The 14,786-nt window shown below is 45.6% G+C and overlaps 3 protein-coding genes across 5 annotated transcripts; 1 reads left to right on the forward strand and 2 right to left on the reverse strand.

Moving 5' to 3' along the window:
• Positions 1 to 743: 743 nt before the first annotated feature.
• On the forward strand, positions 744 to 1,409 carry LOC124675437 (protein N-lysine methyltransferase METTL21A-like). The gene has a single exon (XM_047211514.1). The coding sequence runs from the start codon at positions 744 to 746 to the stop codon at positions 1,407 to 1,409; it is 666 nt and encodes a 221-aa protein (XP_047067470.1).
• Positions 1,410 to 2,692: 1,283 nt separating this feature from the next.
• Positions 2,693 to 6,488, reverse strand: LOC124674609 (uncharacterized vacuolar membrane protein YML018C-like). 2 transcript variants are annotated; one of them, XM_047210651.1, is made up of 8 exons: positions 6,385 to 6,488; positions 5,171 to 5,569; positions 4,821 to 5,038; positions 4,522 to 4,592; positions 4,339 to 4,443; positions 3,530 to 3,647; positions 3,309 to 3,444; positions 2,693 to 3,100 (listed from the first exon to the last, which is right to left on the reverse strand). In XM_047210651.1, the coding sequence occupies exons 1-8, from the start codon at positions 6,469 to 6,471 to the stop codon at positions 3,038 to 3,040; spliced, it is 1,197 nt and encodes a 398-aa protein (XP_047066607.1). In that variant the 5' UTR covers positions 6,472 to 6,488; the 3' UTR covers positions 2,693 to 3,037. The 2 variants fall into 2 exon arrangements, with proteins under 2 accessions (XP_047066607.1, XP_047066608.1); XM_047210652.1 differs by lacking the exons at positions 2,693 to 3,100; positions 3,309 to 3,444; positions 3,530 to 3,647 and adding an exon at positions 3,761 to 4,019.
• A 4,855-nt stretch (positions 6,489 to 11,343) lies between these two features.
• LOC124675788 (ubiquitin C-terminal hydrolase 22-like) lies at positions 11,344 to 14,455 on the reverse strand. Of its 2 annotated transcripts, none has more exons than XM_047211862.1 (3): positions 13,662 to 14,455; positions 12,627 to 12,751; positions 11,344 to 12,171 (listed from the first exon to the last, which is right to left on the reverse strand). In XM_047211862.1, the coding sequence occupies exons 1-3, from the start codon at positions 14,453 to 14,455 to the stop codon at positions 11,411 to 11,413; spliced, it is 1,680 nt and encodes a 559-aa protein (XP_047067818.1). In that variant the 3' UTR covers positions 11,344 to 11,410. The 2 variants fall into 2 exon arrangements, with proteins under 2 accessions (XP_047067818.1, XP_047067819.1); XM_047211863.1 differs by lacking the exon at positions 11,344 to 12,171 and adding an exon at positions 12,184 to 12,524.
• Positions 14,456 to 14,786: the final 331 nt, after the last annotated feature.

Raw genomic sequence — 14,786 nt, forward strand, 5'->3', positions numbered from 1 at the left:
GGCACCGTCTGGCCACCGCCGAACGCAAGGAGAGGAGGCGCGCGCAGGAGGAGCTGCGGCGTAGGGGAGGCGACGACGGGGCGGGGCCGTCGAACGCGCCGCCGGGCGGTCAGTAGTCTAGGTTTAGATGAAATCTAGCCGTTTTCATTCAAACTTTGTAATATATAATCAAAATTAAATGAAAACCTTTATTTTCGTGCACAAATATTCATTTGGGGGCGGCGTTTGGGGGACGCGGCTGGGAGCGACGTCCCCCAAACGCGGCACGAATAAAACACGTCCCCCAAACGCTCGATCCGGCGCGGTTTGGGGGACGATTTGGGGGACGCGACTGGAGATGCTCTAAGACACTTATTTCTAGATGAGGTAGTAAGTCATTTTAATTCAGTGGGCAAGGAAGCAGTTATAAGTGCAAATGTACTTCTCTGACGACGGTATCGCGGTTCTCGGAAAGTTGTGTTGCTGGTAGATACTGGATAGGCGTTGAGCCATATTATCGCTCTAAGAGTGAAGGGCGATGAGGTTAGCTGGTGTATGAACACGCATGGCTGGCCAAGCCGGTCATGGATAGAAGGTAAGCTTACAAATCATCGAGACAGCCAAGCGGCGGTCCCGGCATTATCCTGAACCTTCCATCATCCGTTCGGAAGCTTGCGAATAAAGCTGGGTAATATGATGTCCAGACCCCAGCGACGCCAGCGTGATCGCCCGTCGAGGTCGATCGAGCAGATAAGCCACACGTGATGCATGCGCCGCTGCAGGTAGATGTGGCCGGCCGAGCCCTGGCCGTGGTGGAGCGCGACGGCGCGCATGACCCGGCCACCGGCCGCGCGCTCACCGGCTCCTGGCTATGGGACTCCGCGATCGTCCTCACCAGCCACCTCGCCTCGGCTGTGCCCAGTCAGCTCCTCGGCGCCACCGTGCTCGAGCTCGGCGCAGGCACGGGCCTCCCGGGTATCGCGGCCGTCGCATGCCTCGGCGCCGCGCGCTGTGTGCTCACGGACGTGCGGCCGCTCCTGCCGGGCCTCAGGGCCAACGCCGAGGCCAACGGGCTCGACACAGCGCAGGCCGACGTGCGGGAGCTGCGCTGGGGCGAGGAGGAAGACATGGTAATGCTCGATCGTGAGGTCCCATGCGTGGACGTGGTGCTCATGTCGGACGTCTTCTACGACCCGGAGGAGATGCCGGCCATGGCGGCCACGCTGCGGCGGCTGTGGCGGGACGGCACGGTGTGTTGGGCGGCGAGCGAAGTGCGGTGCGGCGTGCAGGAGTGCGTGGACGTGCTGCGGGACGAAGGCTTGGACGTGGCCGAGGTCGACAGGGTCACCAGGCCGCTGCTGCGCGACCCCGCGCAGAACGCCGACTTTGCCGTGTATGGCATCGAATTACGGCGGTCCCGAGAGGGCTGACTCCGCTTCGTTACACGGGTTTATCTTACAATACGGAGTATCTTTTTTTTTTACTCAACCCAACGGTAGAGTTTTTTTTTTTGGTTCGAAAGTGTATGCTCCACTATGCATATGTAAAATTTGATAAGTAAATACATTTGTTTTTGGGCTATACAAATTAACAAATCGTGCGCTCTATTATGGATCCACACATTTGTTACATGTCAATTAATTTGAGCCGGAGGAAGTACCAAAATTTTAATGTCTACAACTTCAAATATGTACAGTCTTAAATTTTAATCTACACTAGACTAATTTAATAAAGAGTAGCTTTTAGCACATGGAAGCATATGCTCCCTCTATTTTGAAATGCATGTTACAAATATTTAAAACAAATTAAAAAAATGAAACGCAAAATTCACACGTACATCTTAATATAATTTTCTATATAGTCGGTCAAATGTAAATAAGTTTGACATAGAACAAATTAGAATTCAATTTAAGAGTAGGTAACATCTGGGAGTATTGTTTTTCTTTCGAACTGGTAATATCTATAGTTGACAAAGTATGAAATATCATTCAAACTTGATGATGGATTGATTAAGAAAAAAGTCCACTTTTGGTCCTTCAATTCTAGTGAAAGTCCATTTTTTATTCTAGAACTTCAGTTTGGTTCAAAGTGAACCTTGAACTCTCATAATCATTCACTTTTAGTTTTTATCCCGGTTGGGCTAGGCAAATGTTTGCCATGGATGACCAAATACTCAAGGCAACGGTGCCAGGGTATGAGATGCGGAAGATGTTGATAGGCAAGCAAGCGGACCTTTGTGGCACAACATTTCAAGTGAATTGAAAAGGAGAGAAATCAAGCGAGAGACAGGTTCAAGTACCCAAGGATTTCGTTGTTTTATGCATTAAGATGTTGGGTTGGATATCTCAGCTAGTTTGGGTTTGGTTTGGTTCTAAACCAATTCGATTGCTTCTTTATTTCTTCTTTCCACGTCAACGATTTGCTCAATTCAACTGAAAAGGAATGAAAAGTGAACCATTCTGAAAATTCTAGGTTCGTTCTAAACAAAAAATAATTGTTGGGACCAAAAGTGAAGTTTCCCAAGTGTTCAACGACGAGGAACGTTTTTCAGTTTCTTGGAAACTTTGGTGTGGACGAGAAGTGGACTTTTTCAGTTTCTTGGAAACTTTGGTGTGGCTCAACTGCACATATTATTTAACACGTCTCAGAGTGCCTCCATCGATTCAATTCATCATATGTATGCAGTTCATGTTGCAAAATAACGCATTGACGATTGAGGCTGCTGAGAATAACAGCGCTATACAGTATACGTTGACAAAGCATTGTGCAGCAAGCTACTAGATAATTTACAGTGCAAAGGTTTGCTACAGCATAATGTGCCTTCGCGTCCTACTTTTACTGTATTCTATTTCATCAGAACAAAATCCTCCATTTTTGTGTGTAAAGAGAGCCAAAGGTTAAAGAAAAACAGAGCTGCGGTGCTCGTTCCCCAATCCTTCTGAACAGAAGGCCATGGTTGTCTTTGACTAACCAACCCGGATTTCCGAATGTACACTTCATAGCTAATCGACCTAACCTTACAGATGTACACTCTGGTACAACCTTGTAGATTTCATGACTATAGACCCAGAAAACGTGAAAAGCGATCGGCAAGATTGGCAATGACAAAGCCAGAGAATACCTGCAAAAGCACAGGTAGTCAGAGTCAAATAAAATAGCAAATGCAAATAAGAGTGATCTGGTATAGATAGAGGTTCACAGAACATGGGGATGTCACTAGCTGTTCCAACTTCGGAAATGACAACACAAGTTTTGTTTAGTGCAGCTAAGGAGTTTGAAATATAGCTTTTCACATAACCTCAAATAAGGAGATTCAGGGCATCAGTTACCTGTAGAGAACCAATAATGTAGACTGCTGAATAATGTCGACCATGGATGACCATGTCAGCAACCATCGCTAGTGGAATTGTGAGTGACATGCCTAAGGTGGCCACCAAGGGATTAGTCCAAACAACAGATAGAGCCCTGCACAGAAGTTCTGTTGTCAAAACAACGCAGTTATGCAATATATTAGAAACAAAAAAAACACCAGTCTTCTTTTAACGCGTACCAGAAATAGTCTGATAGCACACTCCCAATAAGGCCATTTGCCAGAACAACTTCATCCACTTTAGCTGAGTGGGGCATTGTAAACTTTGGCTCAATGCCTAGTGCAGTTAATGGCCAGACTGAAAAGATAAGAGTACTTAAGCATATATGTATGTTCAGACGAAGAATCAACTATAAATGCATGCGAAAGCTTCAAAAAAAAAAAAGCATGCGAACTATATGTGGTTGAACCAAACTACAGAAGAACCTCAGACACAAAATGTATTTGCCGACCATTTAGACCAGATTACCAACCATAAATACATGCAAAGTATATATGGTTGAACAAAACTACAGAAGAACGTCCACAGAGGCTATTTGTGACAAATTAGACCAGAATACCCAGATAAAACGTTGACATGCATACTGCACTGAACATTTTGGATCAATGGAATAAATGAATACAGCCACAATAAGAGCAAAAGCAATTAAATTTGCAGTTAATGGCCAGACTGAAAGATAGAAGCACTTCAGCAAAAACATATATTCATTCAAACCAAGAACCAACTATAAATACAATCAAAGTATATGTGCTTGAAGCCTTGAACTCAACAAATTGCCAGAATACCAAATAAAGATTGACATGTAATGTACAGAACATTTTGGATCATAAATAAATGAATACAGCCATGGTCCATGTAGCTTTCCCATACAATGCTGTATGGCTCATATGTCAACAGCAGTTTTCATTTTAACATGCTATTTCTATCAATGAATGTTTGAGATTTGAACGTTATTAAGCAACCAAATTTGCAAAAAGGAAAATCTTACCAAGCCACCAGAGAAGACAAAGAGTGAAAAGTCCGAGAAAGCCGAACAGTTTTTGGACATCAACCTTTTCTGATCCTTCCCCTCCAGCAAACTTTTTGAGAAGCACTGAATGATATTGAAACAATTAGGCATTGAACTGAAAACGTTCGAGTAGGAACTGAACAGAGAAGTGCAACAACCTACCAGTGAAGAGACCATATGACACAGCTGACAGAAGACCAAACATATCACCTAGAAGAGTCCTCTGTGTGGCCCTGCAGTTATAATGCTTATGAACGGTTAGCAAGGCGATAAATTCTATATACCAAAGTTGCAAGCTCATTAAAAAAATCTCATCGATTTCCCCAGGACATAGAAATGCAAAAAAAATTAGTTCTCCTTTTTAAGAAAAATAAATTGATTACAGCTAACCATCTTACTACAAAGCAAGCAAGTACAAACAATAGACAGGTCACTTGGCAGTTGGCGCCAACCCAACTCACCCTGCATTGCTTACTTCAGATTCATCTGTTGCCCAAGTCTGGCCCATAGTTGTCATTGCTACACCAGCCATGCTAACAAAAACAGCAATAACTTTGGCAGCGTTAATGGAATCTTGGCCAAGGAGCACACTAATGAAAAGTGTGAAGAGTCCCGAAGTTGAAGATAGTACAGTAGTACTGGCAACACTTGTTCTTGCAAGGGCTGCATTTGATAAATACTGCATCCATATAAGAGCATAAGGGAAGATGAGTAACTGTATCGATCAAGCTACTGTCTGTATGATTGAAACCAAAAAAAAAAAAAATCAAACTACTCAATGGATCAAACAGGCAGATAATTGGAATGTTACCTCTGTGACAAACCAAATGGGACAAAGATATAATCCGTAAATTGCAATCTCCTTGGTGGAAAGCTGTTGCTCCTTCAGAACATCATCACCAAACTCACCGATTCCACAAATAAGTGGCTTTGCCTCTTCTACTACAGGGAGGTCCACATCAGTAAAATCTATCACCACGGTTTTCTGCGGCTCCATTTCCAGCATCTTCTCAAATTCACCATTCTTCAGAGGAGCGCTGCCGCCAAAGGAAGATTTGCTCGCGACTTTCGACGCTCTGTTGCTTCCAGAAGGCCTTCTCAACAGTTTGTATATGAAATCCTTCAGAAATGCCAAGGGAATGTAAATGACCATAAGGGAGGCCCCCAAGTAAGTGATCGCGAATGGCTGCTTGTAGTCAGCGAATATCTCCTGCGCACACAAGCTCAGTTCAGATACTGAAGCTAAAATTCGATTCATTTGACAACAGAACTCTTTTGAAAGGAACAAAAAATGTTTTTTTAAGTAAAAAAGCACATGTTATCCTGATTGCCAACAGTAAAGTAAGGTTCCCCATCTAATATACAATCATGAATTAGGTGAGAGCAAGAATAATATCACAACCACCTAGAATCAGGCAGACAGGTATTGGCGATGCACACTTGCCGTAACTAACTGATGAGTGATGACAGATGCACAACTATAGCAACTTTTGTTTTTTTTTTTCAAAAAATCAGTACGCGACAATTCCACAGATATGCAAATTTCCACTTTGTGGCAAGACCACGAAATCGGGATGGAACAGGAAGAGTAATTCGGCCAAATTCTAATGATGCTGCCATAACATTCCCCTGATCACTTTTCCACTACAGACAAGCCTGCGCATGATATTGAACTATTCAGACGCGGAACAAATTGCACAGAAAAAAGGCTGCTTTAACCATCAGATAATGGCTGATAATTAAGAAAGCAGCATCCCAAGCCAAGATCCAGGTCTCGAATAAACAACAATTAAACAGAAGGAATAAGCCGAACAAGAAGAGGTTTCGACAAGCCTGCGCATGATAATGAACTATTCAGACGCAGAACAAATGGCACAGAAAAAGGCTACTGAAACCGTCAGATTAATCGGCTTGTAATTAAGCAAGCACCATCTCAGGCCAAGATCCAGGTCTCGAATAAACAACAATCAAAAAGAAGGAACAAGCCGAACAAGAAGAGGGGGGAAGAGTTGTGTCTGCGTGTACCTGCGTGACCTCGGCGGAGGTGACCCATATGAGCACGACGGCGCCGATGAGGACGAGCCCGGCGCGGTACTTGAGACTGGAACCCATAGCGCGGCAACCCCTTCGTATGTCGTGCTGTGGCGGGAGGAGCAGGAGAAAGGCGAGCAATTTAACCGCGCGCGGAGCGGAGGGGGGTGGAGTCGCGCAGCGCAGTTGCGCGGCGGCTCAGCACATGCTTGCGGTGGACTCGGTGGGTGAGCTCCGCCCCGCTTCGCTCCCCCACGGAAAGAGCGAGGGCGCGGGGAGGAGAACGGTTTTGGGGGCAGAGGTGGCGGTGGTGGTGGGTGGGGGCGACCGGACCAACCAGCGGAAGTTTCTATTGTGGTCTTAACGGCGAGGAGGAGACGAGGCGGCGCCGCTCGGGTGGGCTCGCGCCGGTTCGGTGTCCGGCGACGGCACGGCGAGTTTTTCGGGGACTGAGGAGGTGGCCGCGCGGCGTGGCGTGGGAGTGGTATTTGGCGTGGCCGCGGCGAGGCAGGCAGGGTGGCGCGCGGTGGCGGTGTCGGTCGGGATACGGAGCGGCCGGTTGCTGTCCGGCCGGACGCGGCCGGGGCCGAAGATCGGTACTACACACTGGTGAGATTCTTTGGCCGGGTGGTGCGCGCGTGCGAGGGTAGAGTACCGTGCCGGCCCGTTTGCGGGGTGGAAGCTGTGTCACGCGATGGGAATTGTGATCAGGGGAAGAGTGCGTTGAGTGCCATGGTGCCGGACGTCCTGGTCACGCTGATGAAAAAGGGACGGGTTAGGCTGTTGGCATTACGTTACCACAGTACTAAATGATTGTTTGTGTGTTTTAGTACTCCCTCCGATTCATATTAATTGACTCCAATATGGATGTATATAGAACTAAAATATGTCTAGATACATACATATTAGAGTCAATTAATATGAACCGGAGGGAGTAACAAGGTCAAAGGTGTTGGTCAACTATGTAGCAATCGATAGCTTGGTGGACCACGCTAAGACTAGTCACAATGGGAATTATCATACACTAGTATCATGCACATGATACTAGTTTATGATACTAACCCCACAATGCATAGTATCATAAGATATTATCATAGTATCATCATCTTTAATGTTTTGTAGAATCTCAATGCAAATGTGTGTACATGATGTGTTTGTCATTAAGTTTTCTAGTTTTACGTGCTATGATACGGTATCATATTATGATACCACTCTCATCTCTCACCTTATTAATTGGTCTGCCACATCAGATTTTTGTCAACATGGCATGCATGATACTACTTATGATACTCCTATTGTGGCCAGTCTAATGGCGATTCGATCTTCCACGGAGATATGGGACGGATGTTGAACGATTCAGCATGCATTTGATGGAGCTTGAGAAGTGTTAGATATCATAAGCCCTTCTCGTAGTACCTTGAGTGAGTGTGAGTTTAGTTAACGACCTTTGCTTCCAAGACTTGCAAAGGCGATCAATAATCCCAAGTTTTTCTCTCTTTATGTTGAATATATAAGAAAATTACCATATACTAAATAATTCAAGTAAATGGAAGATGAAAAGATTACATGTATGGCCCTTGGCCATGGGACACTTATATCTGGATCTGATGATGTCCCCTAAACTCTAGTTGGGTGTGTGTGGTTTTCACCGGTTTCCCTTAATTGACCGTGTGTTGTATGGTTTTCAGGTCCGGTTTCCCTTATTAACTAGATCATTTTCCCTCTTCCTATAATGCATTGCGGGAGCTCCCCGCCCTCTTGACGAGGTTCCGTAAAAAAAAAGATTACATGTAGACATGATAGTCACATTTAATCTAATTGATACATCAAGAAAACTCTACCAAAATCTCAAATAGAAAGGACATAATCACATATGGTACAACCTGCGCATTCATGTTCGCGTTGGCGTTGTCACCCAGTTCGACGAAGAGGTTGTTGACATCCAGAAAGAAGCCATTGTCGGGGAAGGAGTTCTCCTCTAACATGGTGTTTGCCAGTAGCCGTGTTACGGAGTTAGAGAGCTCCCTTAAAATCTGATCACCCCTCACCCATACAGATCTACAACAGCCGAGGCTCTAGAGGCCTACTATCCCGTCCTTCGGTGTATGCTGATGCAACTTTGGATAAAAAAACTTTTCAGATTCTCCAACATGTGTGGCGAAGGGAAAGGCAACTCATACACGGTGTATAGGTGGTTCCTCAGCCCCACACATTCTCGAACATGTGTTGAAAATTGCTGCAGTAGCCAATTGAATCAAAAGTCCGAACTGATGGAAAGAGACTAGGCAGTGTATTTATATTTAACACTCCCCCTCACGTCTAGGCTATTTTAGTCCTTAGCGCCGCAGAATTTTTTTCTTTTTGTTTTTAAAACTGCGTGAGCAAGATCTTGAACTTGAGACCTCTTGGCTCTGATACCATGAAAGATTGCTGCACTATCCAATTGAACCAAAAGTCCGAACTGATGGAGGGAGACTAGGCAGCGTATTTATATTTAACACGGGTGAGCAGCGAAGGAGGAGCACGTGTAGGTCTTCTTTTCGCATGCCTTATACAACATGGAAAAGAGCTTTCCTTATATGGAGCTCAAACTCCTTATAAACTAACATGTGACACTAAACTTTAGTCACACCTCTTGCCACACATGAATGAGGCAGAAACTATTGTTAATAAATATTGGTTTTGGGCCAATAATTTCAACACTCTGCTCAGACTGCTCTCCTGCTCGATATAGCTACTGCAAAACAAACTCATGGCCTAGCAATAGCATTGCTGAAGCATAACAGAAGACAATCTTCGTTTCGGAAAGTGATAACAATAGAAAATCTCAAAAGAAGCCAAACCTGGCGCATCATTGGGCGAGACAAAGTTTGTTATCTTTCTTATCTTGTTATATAATTTGGTGGACCATGACGTGCCTTCTACAGCATTAGTTACGTGCGCCTTAGCTATAGCAAGCTTGTAGCTTGAATACGACGGTTTGCTCACTTATACTCCTCCTTTACTTCATTAGACGAACGTATATATATGCTTCCATCAAAGCATTCGACGGCAACATGGCCTCGCCAGTGCTCCCCATATGGATGCCGACCTCATGCCCAGTTGGTTCAGTGATATAATTGCAAGACGATTCTGGTACGATGGGCTTGTCAGCATTACATGAAGGTATCATGTGTGCAGTAACCAATCGAAGATAAATGACAAGATATGCAGTTATATCGTCAAGTCCTTCTCTTCGATTATGAAGCGTCAACAACTGCCGACTGGTAGGAGAGAAGGACTAGTGTGAAATGTGAGTGCTAGTGTGGACTTCGAGAGCTGAGAGCACACGTTCAGCGTGCACACAAGGCAGAAATGCACGCGAATAGTCAAGGAATGCAGCTGATAAGCAGCAATTAGCAGGTCGTCGGTGATGTGCCTGCTTTTGTTCATTTATGAAATGCCAGTCGTACGTGCCGGTTGGGGGTGAGATCTGGGTAAAACTTTTCATTCTGGAAGCAACTTGCAATTGCTGGAGCCGATGCTGACAGGCTGGGCCCGATTCCGGTACGCATTTTGTCCAGAAAATGTACGAAATCTTGGTCAGCAAACTAGCACAGTGGCTACTGGCCACTGCACGCGGGCAGACCAGCGAAGCTGGGGTGGAAAGTGGCACGCGTGGAGTGTGTTATCTGTTCCTTCCAGTTTCAGAAAAGGGTTGCCGTTTGATCACTCCCTCAAGCTAGCTAAATTATCAGGTCAAAATGTCAAATATTCCCTCAAAAAAAATATCAGGTCAAATAAGTACAGAAACTCGAAAAGATATTCTTCCAAGTATATCTGATAAGCTAATAATGCGTCGCCACTTTCATTTTGATCAAACTGTGTTTCCTCTTCTTTTTTTGACAAAAGGAAAGTGTTTCCTTTTTGTTTTCAGGATCTTATCGTCACAACTCATAGCCCATAGTAATTGATCGGATCTGATCCTGAGCCTTTTCCTTTCAGTTACAGGTGTTCTTCCCAGTAAAGCGAATGTAAGGAATCCGCACGTTGCTCTCTTCCAGACTTCTGGCGAAACAACCTCGCCCCTCAGTGCTGAAAACGACGGCAATTTTGACAGGCTTGCATCATTGAATGGATGCCGTTCATTCAGAACAACAGTCAACAGGCCGACGGATCTTCAACAAGCGTGATCAGCTTGTCACTGACTCAGGCACCTTCACATCCCAGCAACTAGGATATGGAAAAGACACACTGACCTGACTAATCTGAAACTTGCAAATAAGTCTGCGACACCTACTGCACTTCAAAGAATACAAGATCTCGTCGAGCAATTCTATGAAGATCCGTATCTGCAGCACGTATTTACTCAACCAGGGAATGTACAATTGAAGTAAAACAAAAAAAAAACATTGACAGCCAGGTCAATAAAAACAAAAAACAGAACAACAGCTGACGAAAGAAAAAGAATGAAAAAAAAAGCTATTTCATCTCATCAGCTATATTTCTTTATTTCATCTATGAAGTACAAGCAAGAACAAATCAAATGAGGGAGAGACAAAAGGCAGACTAACCTACAGATGTCAGCAATATAGAACTCTAGCTCCAACAGAGATGGCATTCAATTACTAAGGAACACATCAAAAAATTAGGTTCCCCTTTGTCCCACTTCTACATACTCCACCCTTTGTCCCACTTCTACATACTCCACCCTTTGCTTGGCGCAAAACAATGTTACATCCAGTAAGATTGGTCAGAACATCACCACCAATGGTGTCAAATAATTGAGTGCTTTCAGTTCAACGAAAACCCCCCAAGATATCCATCATCAGGATAACAAGACAATCCAACATATACATCTGACCATATTTCCTTTTGGGTTGCTGGCAGTTGAAAATCGCCAAAAAAAAAACTCTGATTGATTCTATGGTCAATGAGAATACAAAACTTGACCGTCCACCTTGCTGGCTATGTTCTATCACATGATGGCGGTATTTCCTGGTGGTACAGAATAAGGCTCTCAGTATTTGTTCAAAATCATTCAGACTGCAGCTGGCCTTTCACAAGCTTTATAGTAAAGCGTCTTCTGCACATAGAAGAGCATATATGCTTGGGAAGTCCTGACAGTATGCTCATCAACTCTGGTTACCCATGCATCATCGCATCTGTACCACTGATTGTTTAACCTGAGATAAGTCACGTAGTGGCCAGCATCTAGCTTGCCACTATGTGTGATCACCGCAAATATTTCAAATTCTGAAGACAATTCCGAAACTGCTTCTGAATCTATGGATTCTGATGGAAATATGCGGTTCCCATATCTGCTTCTGAGAACTGAGGATGACAGGTAAGGTGCCATGTCAAGAGAAAAAGGGAACTGCAAAGAGTGATCAACCTTCCTTGACATCTTCTTAACTGACGAATGCTCAAATCTCTTGATGTGAAAGCAGGAAACAAGTGGAAGCCTCCGAATGGACATTTGCTTAAGGGACTCTTGCCTCTCCTTGCAACGTTCACAGAAGAACTTCTGGTCAGCATCTAGCCTCTCAGCCCTGGTAAACCGCTCCAAACATCTCATGAGTGTTGATGATACCTTGGGATTCATGCCAGCTAAGTTCCTCTCTCCATTGCGTGCTTTTGGGTTTGCAACACCACGAGAAACGTTACATCCAGCATCCAAGTCTAAAGAGAAGTCCATGCAAGGTTCAAAAGTTGTGGATGAGAACCCACAATTTGTGCAGATGACATCTGATCTCAGGATACCAGAAAACACCCGGTGTGCAATGCAACAGTCTCCATGGCCTATTATGAGAAAAAAAAAAGATATGAAGGTTACAACCAAGAACATTAACAGAACACATTTGCAAAGGCAAATTGCAGTCTAACATATAAAGAGCAAGATAAGACTAAATGATGACTTTCACAATAAATCATAGTCCAGCATATCAAAACCCAGACTAGTAAAAGACAAATACAGGAAGATGATTATTTTTCTCACACTTCACTTGTTTGCCTGTCCTAAGAATAGTAGGAGAAACAAGCAAGAACAATATTTCAGGAGCCACAAATTATCTCGTAAGAGATGGATCTGGAAGAACTGAACAGAAAAGGTGTCCCAATCATGGCATTCGACGTATACACAACATGTGATTATCCTGAAGAATAATTTTGCAAAAAATTGACCGTTTAGTTCATATCTGAACTTATTGCAGTACATGCAAGTATTTTCGAAAAGTAGAAAGAGAGAAGCTAACTACCTTGTTCATGTGATTTGTGCTCATCATCCTTTATATTTTCATGAATATGGTCAAGGATGGAGATAAAAAATTCATGTGCATCCTGTTGCTCATAGCTTGCAAGGTTTGTTGCATGCTGCCACCAGCTAACAATTCATAACGATAAAAAATCAGAAGAAAATCAAGTACTTCCATTCATAAAACAGAAGAATCAAGTGCAGTTTAACATTATTGCTTAAGAAGATGTCTGGGCTGCACTATTTCTCTCTACGATGATAATAATTTTAAAATAGCCATAGGACATTTGTAACACGCGTACGTTGTGAGTAGCAAATGCATGAACAGTTTGTCCCCAAGAAACATAAGAGACTTTTGATAGGCCATGACAAAGAATCAACAAGATACTTATGTACCCACTACAGATGCTACATACTTGCATAATAACTTGGAAGTAGCAAGACATACTGTTGTAGCACAAAACTGAAATTGGTTACACAATAAATGAATCAAAAAATAGAGCAAATGCCTGTGATACTTTCACATGGATCTCTCAAACAACTGACTTGAAAGGATTTAACAGGTGCTCATGCATTTTGTCAATTGGTCAATAATCACAGTCCAACGAACATTTAGGTCGGCATGCCAAGAGTACTTGCAGAATCAAATGAAAACATAAGAACTTAACACTATATGCTCTATATACAATGGGATTTCCTGAAATAGGAACATGCAACCATTACCCCCCAGTAGCACAACTCCCACTAAGCAGATCCTGCCCATCTTAGTGATATACCTCTGTTCATATCATTCCATATCATGTTAAGTAGACTTGCAATCTGCATGATCTAACTTCAAACAGTTCCACTATGTTTTGCAGGAGAGAATATACAGTATACTGTCTCAAACAAGACGCAGTTACAATACTTGACACAGCCATTTAACTAAGGTCGGCTAACTTCTCTAATACGCAACGAACCCAGCATTGAAAATAAAACTGCACGTTGCTGAAATGACAGCGCGACATCAACGAATGCAAATAGAGGTTGAGATCCGGACCTATAGAGGAACTTGGCGGGGCTGTATGGCGTGCGCTCCCCCGAGAAGGTTGCCGAGTAGATCTCGTCGAGATCGCAGGCGAGGCAGGCGGCCTTGGCGTCCGCATCGGTGGCGCGGTGCCTCATGGGCGTGCGGCGCGGGCAGAGGAATCGGTTGTGGCGATCGCCGAGGAAGTAGTTCCGGAGCGGCGGCGCGTGGAGGAGCGCCTGGAGCACGGAGTTCATGAAGCAGGTGTTGCCGAGGTTGTTTAGCCCGCGCAGGCCAGCTGGTTCCGTGGCGGATGCGGAAGTGGTGGGATCGGCGGCGGAGCTCACGAGTGCGGATTCGGCCGGATCTGGCGCCCAGGCGCGGTAGTCGACGCGGCGGCGCTTGCGGGGGGCGGGTGTGGGGGTGGAGGTGGAGGTGGACGGGGGGTGGAGTGCGGTGGACTGGGCGAGGACGACGGCGTGGTCGAAGTCCGGGTCGTAGACCTGGTCCCCGCAGGCGGCGCAGAAGAGCTCGGCGCGGTCGACGTCGACTGCGATCTGGTGGCCCGGGGAGGAGGAGGAGGCGTGGGAGGCGGCGTGGGAGGGGCAGAAGACGGTGGCGCAGGAGAGGCAGGCGTAGAGGCGGGCGGGGGGCGGGGAGGAGGAGGGGCAGGGGGAGCAGCGGGGCACCTCGCGCGCGTCGCGGCGGATCTCGGGGCGGCCGAGCGGGCGCACGCGGAGGCAGCGGCGGAGGAAGCGGAGCGGGCGCGAGGTGAGGCGGTGCGCGGCGAGGTGAGGGCAGGGCGGCGGCGCGGATGGGCTGGTCATCGGAGAGGAAGGAGCGGCGGTGGGGGCGGGGTAGGGGGTGGATGGTGGAGTGGCAGCAGGCGGCGCGGGGTGACGTAGTGAGGTGGTGTCGGGACGGTGGCGGCGGTGGAGATGGATGGTATGGGTCATGGAGTCAGAGCCATGCTATGGTCTATGGGTCGCTCTGGGTCGGGGGAGGCGGTTCTGGATTCTGGTGGTCGCGTGCACCACGAGATCAGGCAGCAAGTTCACACGAATCTGCGATCAGGATCTCGCAAATGTTAAATGTAGTACTGTGGTGAGTGATAACTTCACCAATTCAGTAGCATTCGATCCAACGAGGAACCCGATC

This window comes from Lolium rigidum, chromosome 7 (genome assembly GCF_022539505.1).
Source record: "Lolium rigidum isolate FL_2022 chromosome 7, APGP_CSIRO_Lrig_0.1, whole genome shotgun sequence".
NCBI classification, from domain to species: Eukaryota; Viridiplantae; Streptophyta; class Magnoliopsida; order Poales; family Poaceae; genus Lolium; species Lolium rigidum.